At 41.5% G+C, this 7,740-nt stretch overlaps 1 protein-coding gene across 1 annotated transcript; it reads left to right on the forward strand.

Moving 5' to 3' along the window:
* Positions 1-1,239: 1,239 nt before the first annotated feature.
* On the forward strand, positions 1,240-7,260 carry LOC140944290 (uncharacterized skeletal organic matrix protein 5-like). The gene is made up of 2 exons (XM_073393444.1): positions 1,240-1,326; positions 6,665-7,260. The coding sequence occupies exons 1-2, from the start codon at positions 1,255-1,257 to the stop codon at positions 7,184-7,186; spliced, it is 594 nt and encodes a 197-aa protein (XP_073249545.1). The 5' UTR covers positions 1,240-1,254; the 3' UTR covers positions 7,187-7,260.
* Positions 7,261-7,740: the final 480 nt, after the last annotated feature.

Genomic DNA, 7,740 nt, shown 5'->3' on the forward strand with positions numbered 1-7,740 from the left:
GCTAAGCTGTTTACCTGGTCATCCCGATGTAACTTGACGCTCAACCCTAAAACGACGAAAGTATGATGCTTCTTTCAACTCCCCAGATGTCACGAATTCATGGACTAGACGGACACTCCATCAATTTGCTAGTTTTGTTTTAGGACACTACGCAACCAAGCTTCATTTCCTTTATTAAATACGTTCATACACTCCCGTAGTCCCCTCGAAAACCATACCCGATTCCAGACTAAAATGGGCAAAGTCTATAACCGTTTTCAGACCAAAACGGCCTTTGGGGCGTCACAGTCTATATGGCTTATATAAGGGAGTACCCCCCGCGGATAACTGTGGGCCCATGTGGGTTAGTGTTGTCTAATTCTAAAGTGGATAAGGTGACTCCGCTGTTTTTTATTAAAACAATAGATAAGGGCTGCAGAGTTGCTAGCCAGGACTTGAAATGCGGTGCTCTTCCGATTAAATTGTATTTATTCGCGAGAGCGCTTTTCATTTTTTTTTTTCGAGGGCGGCGCTCTTTCAAGCAACTATGGTTTTCATTTCATATGACGGCCTTATTACTCTTGTGGTTCATCTGCATTACATCTGAAAACTTTTACATTTACTGTCAATTATCAATTTGCTGGCTTCAACGGCCTAACTATCCTTTCTACTGCTGCTAAAATTCAAACTACAAAACTATCGATCCTACGGAGATTTTGAAAAAAATGACTTATTTCAGGAAATTTTGCCATCTAATATTTCATGTATTAGAAAAAGTATTACTTTAATGTTTATGAGTTCCTCGAAGAATAAATTCACGCTTTTGTAGCAAAACTCGGTAACAGATGTTTCTGTTGGTTTCCGTCCGCCATGTTGGTGCTCATCCGGATGGGCACCAGTATGGCGTCTCCATACAAATCAGTCTATAAATTTGGGTAAAACATTTCTTCCGATATCTCGTATATTAAATATTCCGGCTCTGACCTGAATCTTGGCAAGGGTCTTTGCATATTTACCTCCTTTCATTTCCCAGATTCTGGATTTTATCTTTTGAACGGTTTTCATTTTTTTAAATCTGTTTTGAATGACGTCACATTGAAAACCCGCAATATGAGGACGGTCACTTACTAAAACATGCAGAGAAAACAAATCTTGCTTGATTTCATGCAGTGCCTCAAAAATATATCATTATATAAATATATATTTATTAGGAAGCGTGAAAACAAAGCCTACTTACTGAATGTGGAGTCTAAACGAATTCCTGTGTACTGTCAAATGGAAGCTGCTGAGCTTGGAGAATGCGGAGGAGGTGGATGGACGCTCGTCATGAAGATCGATGGCGAAAAGGTAGCAGCAGCGATGGAATAATTTTTGCCCCCTCGGGGATTTCGCCCAGAAGGCGAAATCCCGAGGAGGCACTCTAGTAACTAGCGCGTATATTAAGTAAAGTACTTACGGTTGGAATATACAGTCAGTGTGCCAGAAAAAATCTCGACTTGCTTGAACAGGGGCAGCGAGGAATCGGTAGGTAATGATGACGTTTCTATTGTTTGCGCCCGCAAGTACGAAATGGTTAGGATGACGTAAAGACAGAAAATCGTGAGGGGACCGGTTAGGTAGATTTTGTAACATTTCAATTGTGCAGTCATACTTCGATACTCTTTTGCGTTACGGGTTATCAGTGACATTCTGTGGAGCAGTTGTTTTGAAAGTTATGGACCAAAAGACACTCGTTAAGCGCAGATGAAGTTCTAAGGTGCGTATAACTGTGTATATATATGAAGAGTTTGCCAGACACGAGTTCACAATTTTTTGATTGGAAACCTTGCCAGACACTCTTTCTCTCTCTTTGACCGGAATAAGACTCAGCCCCAAACAAGCAAGACGAGTGAACAACGGCTAGCTTATCACTAGCAGAACGATGGACGATTACAGAAATTCGCCGACAATCAAATTCTGTGCTGACTTATTCCCTGCTCACAGATGTCCTTCCGTTATAAAGTTTAAAATAAGACTAGAATGTACTAGCGTGAATTGTTCAAACGCCCTTTAATTGTTGAAGGCTCACTTTCCGGCAAATAAAATGAACTGAATGTAAAAAGTGAAAGAGAAATAGCGAAAAATTCAACTTCTAATTAAATCTTTTCCTATGGTTTAGAATGAACTATTCTCGAAACTGAGAATGTTTTGATCAAAGCTGTGTAAATCGAACTGAAACTGTGCATGGAACCTTGCGTTCCCTGTATTTATCTCACCTATTGTATGGAGTGGAGGGGGACAGGGGGGCGGGAGCCCGGGAGAACAGGGGGCGGGAGGGGTACGGGAGACGGGAGAAGAAAGGGCGGGAAGCGGGATCTCTATGATGGCGGGAAGCGGGAGAGAAATTCCAAAAGGCAAGCTTTCGTTAATTGTTACTGCTCATCATCCAGTCAAAAAAACGAACCCAACAACGTTTCTTGACTTCCATCAAGAGACTATAAAGGGGACAGAGAGGGCATCCCTCATATACACCCTATTCCATAGGTAATTCGTCTCGAGTTATTTTTAGAATCGGGATAAAGTTACCTCGCGCGAGGCGTGGATGTTTCGTGGAGGTTTCGCATGACCAAACGCACGTGCAAAACATGTCGGGCGAGAGGCAATGAAAGCGTAAAAAGATCGAGAGCATTCCTGAATATTGAAGCGAAATGAGTCGGCGCTCACATGGGAAAACGGAATCGCTGGACTCTTTGACAACCCGTGAAATCAGTTTAACTCGAAGTTGTTGTAACCTCAGTGCTTTAATAAAATGAGAAATTTCGCCGGTCTATTGAAACCGGTCGTTTGTACAATTCAGGGAGTTTAAGATCCAACGACGCGGACGACAACTAGAACGTCAAAAAAAACAATAGGTTTAATTAGCAAAACAACAACTTCGCACGTGCAACACACTTTTTTTGTTCATTTCTTTCCCGTTTTTGCACGACTACGACGTGAAAATGCCTAATTTCGCGTTTTATGGAGGACGTAAATAAGCAACGACGAAATTTTATTTCTCTTTCTGAGCTTGAATATGGTCCCTTGAAATTCAGCTTTAGGAGGGTTCGCCTACAATTGACAAAGTAAGTGGGTAGGAATAATCGCTATAAAGACTGAAAAAAATAAACATCAAACCAGAAATTGCTCTCTTCAAACTGTAAATTATAAATGATCCTGAGAGAATATTCAGTGGGTTAAGGATTTCCCTGCTCTACTGTTAGCTCTATACAAGAGAGGAAGGGCGATTCTTTTTTAATTTCGGTTTCGCTGACACAGCTTTCGCAGAAATCTCGCTGTAGTCGTTTTCGTCGACAAAAGGAATAGCAAAATCGCTCTCCGCGTCTTCCCCCATTTTGTTCTGCGTCATTTCGTGAAGAACGCGTGGCTCTCAGCGTGGGTCAACCACGCGGAACACATTCGCGCTATGTGATTGGCTGTTGTGTAAATTCGCACTTGGGATAGAAAAAAGAGCATTTTCCGCTGAAATTGGAAACCTTTCCAAGTCGGTTACATCATAGGTCACGAGTCCTCATGAATGAGGTGGCGTGACACATGTACACATGTGTCGACTGTGTAAGTCATGTCAGTGTCTCGTCTGTTTGACCTCTCTCGCAGGTAAAATGTCGTCAAAGACCATTTTAATCGGTCTAAGTATTTTTCGGTGTGGTGTGGAAAAATCCGTACATGGAAGACCTTCCTGGGAGCTCGCTCCGTACGATTGTAGTTTGCAAAACACTAAAGATTTTACGGCGTGGTGCAAACTTGTGTCATTTAACTTGTAATAAGCCAATAAGAGCAGAGCATTCGTTTCTTCAAATACTTCTTGTTAAAATCGGACATAGATGCATCATTCCGATGTAAAAATGTATGTATAACCGTTAAACCTCCCCGCCGATGTTTGATGAAAGATACAACTTCTCGAGCAAATATGAATAGGTTTGAGATTTGATAACCAGCAAACAATAATACTCCACCAGCACTTGACTGAACGCTTTAAAATGCAAACGGTTAACGAACATGCAATTATTGTCTCGTTGAAGTCAGTTTTTATAGCTTACGACTACTTACGAAAAATAACGAAAACTAACCGCGGTAGATATGCAATTAGTACAATAAGACGCTATGAACTAGACAGGAGTACTGAACTCTACCGTAACGTTTGGCCCTTCGACTTCATTTTGGCATGATACCCGTAATTTCGGGATTCCTAAATGCATGTTAATGCATCTTTGATAACTGCAATAGCTATTACACTGCACAGTGGACTGAGACTATTGTCGCTGTACTGGGATGTCAGAAGCGGTGGTCAAACCTAACCAGGTTATTGAAAACTCAGTTTAACTAAGAAAACTGACTTGTAACAATTTTCATCTTTGGCAAATTACCCTACAGCTTTAACACTAAACCCGGGCTTCTGATCTTTTTAATTTACGTGATGATGGGAAAAATACAATAAAGGGCGGGAGTCGGGAGACAAAGGAATAAAAAAGTACGGGAGGCGTGAGAACGGGGTACGGGAAGCGGGAGGTTGTCACCCCCCTGTCCCCGCCCCCCCCCCCTCCCCACTATGGAATATGTGTGAAAATCTTCATTATGAATCGGTATATTTCAAAGAGCTACACAACGAGCAAGAATACCATTGACCAACAATGTACAGAACGGGGCTAGCTGCAGTGTCAACTATTACTATTAGTAGTATTCATTGATAATTTATCGCTCGCGTTCATGATTGGCTCCAATCCCTCGACTCTTCTTCATAACCATCCGTCGTTTACCATATTTGGAAGATGTAGGACTGAATATACATGATCGATGCTATGGTATATTTAACAATTATTCCTCGAGCCCGAACGGGCTCTGAGTCAATAGCCCATGAGGCCGAAGGCCGAATGGGCTATTAACTCAGAGGCCTTGAGGCCGAGAGGAATAATTGTTTTAGTAAAAGCCAACTAGTTGGTCAAAAATATCGAGAATAAGTCAATTTTAGCTAGTTAAAGCTAGACGTTAATCCTTTTTTGCCGCCAAAAAGCGCGCGCTTTTCGCTTCTAGTAGGCCATAACATATAACCTAGTAGCAGCTCAACCAATCAGAACGCAGCATTGATAATAGACCACTAGTTGGATTTTACTAATGCCTGTTATTAAAAACTGACTCATTGGATAATTTAATTCTAGTGCTCTGATTGGCTTAGCCATCATGGTATATGAGCCATTATACCATGCTCTCCAAATATGGTAACTGTACGCGTCTGCTCAAAATTAAAAACAACTAAGCTACAAATCGGTTGTTTTTACAAATAAAGTTGGGAAGAATTCTCGATACTTTTTTGTGGGCGTTTTTGATAAAACAATTATTCTACTCGCCCTTGTTGGATATGAGATGATTACAGCCATCTCGGCGCTACGCACCTCGTTGGCTAAACTACCATTTCATATCCAACGCGCACTCGTGGAATAATTGTTAAATGACCCATCGATCAACTTCCAGCAGTTCCCTTTAAACTATTTTTTGCTAAAATTGCGACCGAGAATTGCTAGCAAATCAGTTTTGCGACAGACTGCAATCCTGGACGTAAGTGAACAGCGGAGCTGGTTTTAGGAAAGTAACTAAACAGCTTTTAAACAATTAGCTGAAAGGAAGCGAACATACCGTCAGCTTTTGGCTGGGGGTACAGGTATTGGAAATTGCCAATCAATACTGGACCGCACAGTATGGGAGTCTTTTGTGTAAACCATTCCGACTCATGTTTGAAATTAGTTGTTAGGTAAATGTTAAGCTTTGGTATGAATGGGGCAAAGGGCGTGATTTCAATCCAGTGCAATCCTTGGGGAAAGTTTTTTTAATAGCGCACGAACAAAACGTTTATTTCCTGAAAGGTTGATAGTTTCAGATGAATTGTTAGTTTTTCAATGATGGAGCAGAAGTTTTGTACAGAAATTGATTTTATTTAATTTTTACCCTTCTTGGCATATTTCCTACCATAATAATGTTGCGCAAAAGTGGGTGATCCCAGATAGCCCGTGAGGAGAATCTTGTGTGCCGCTCGCAAAAATGTTACCGCGAAGGTTTCTTACAAGAATAGGGCTTTACTGACAAACCATGAGGCTAATTTGGCTCGATTTTGGCTGAGTTCCTTTTTATTTGCGTTTTTATGAACCGAGACCGAGTTGAGGTCCATAAAAACGCGAAAAAGAACCAGCCCAGTATCCATTCCTCTTGACCGAAGATTTGGTAAATCAAGGATTTATTACATGGCCAAAAAGGAAATTGTTTCTCGCACAGACTACAGGATTCGCTTCATCTTGACGGGGCGTAAAACGGCCAGTCATATAATGTAGCCTCTTCACACTGGCTCACTAGTACTTCGAGATGGCAGCCATTGACCATCATCACAGCGAAATGTTTAGAGGAATCTCGCCATGTCATGTCATTTACCTGGCTGGGGTATTTATTACATTATTTTAATTCTTACCAGGCGTTTGATTGTCTTAGCCTAGATATTCTCAAAACTACTTGGGGAGGGGGAGGAGGTTGGATGTAGTTGACCCCCAGGGCCCAGAAGGCCAAATTGGATAGTCTTACAAACTTTTGGAGCAGAATGTGACTGCTGTGATGTCATGTGAAAACAGTTTGTTAATTGACGATATATCATTCTTTATCTGTTTAGATTACCTTTAAGTACGATTCAAAATTGTGGACCAACAAGACGGACCATAATCCCTCTGCGGGAAAGACCCTGCTTGATTATCAAGAAACAAAATTACCCACCTACTGGAGCACACCATTCACTAAGATCTGCCTCGCTATGAAGATCGGCCATCAAGTTAATTCGATCGTCATCAACAAACAAGCCAATTCCTTATACTCCCTTATCGCTGACGGAAAATACCGTTCGACGTCACTGGGCCGTCACACCTGGAAGAAACTGATTGGCCAACAGGCATCGCTGCAGAGAAATTGTAACAAAGAAGGGTTCAATTCTTACCCGGCGCGACACTACAGCAGAGCAAGAATAGGTATCATAAGTAACGAAAACAACAATTGTGGTAGCCCTGACTCAAGAATTGGGTTTGGTACTGGTGGTAATCCTTATGCTGACAACACCTGTGGAAACACGGCCTGGTACTGGTATGAACCAGACAATGGTGGCAAAAACATTAAAGCGATGGGCTATATTCTGGTGCAATGAGTATACAAATGCAACGTCAAAAATATTGTTCGACTTTATAGTCAATGATCAGTGTCCTTTACAATGCTAAATAGAAACTGTAGGTTAAGTGAAGGCTTAATTCTTGCGCGAAAAAATATTTGTGGAAATTAAATTGAATAAAAGCATTGCTCAAAACAAAACCTTTTGTTCTGTTTTCCTCTGTCTCAATCATCCATTTATATTTTTACCAAGATACGCCTCTCTCCAGGGAACAGTCCTGGAATTTTTCATCAATAGCCCTTTGATGCATCCCCACAATCCCCTTCCCCGGCTACCAGCGCCAAAAATTACACGCGTACACACACTCCATGACACAAACCCGACACTTTCTGGCACAACACAGATGGAAAAACGCACTTAATCAAAACAGTGCCACCCGAATTCTCCTTGGCATCTTTTAAATAAAAAAGCAAATAAGCGCCGCGGCGCCCTTTCGAAAAATTCAATGTTTTACTGCGTTTAATAGAAAGTGCCCCGACCTCAAGTAAGAGTCGCACAGGGGAAGAGGAAAAATAAATAAACGCCTCGGCACT

The sequence above is a fragment of the Porites lutea genome, chromosome 7 (assembly GCF_958299795.1).
Source record: "Porites lutea chromosome 7, jaPorLute2.1, whole genome shotgun sequence".
NCBI lineage: Eukaryota > Metazoa > Cnidaria > Anthozoa > Scleractinia > Poritidae > Porites > Porites lutea.

What these genes read in the sequence shown, in the direction of transcription:
- LOC140944290 (XM_073393444.1), top strand. Translation starts at nt 1,255, where the DNA reads ATGGAAGCTGCTGAGCTTGGAGAATGCGGAGGAGGTGGATGGACGCTC. An exon ending in TGAAGATCGATGGCGAAAAG is followed by an intron (nt 1,327 to 6,664) that starts GTAGCAGCAGCG and finishes TTATCTGTTTAG; the next exon opens with ATTACCTTTAAGTACGATTC.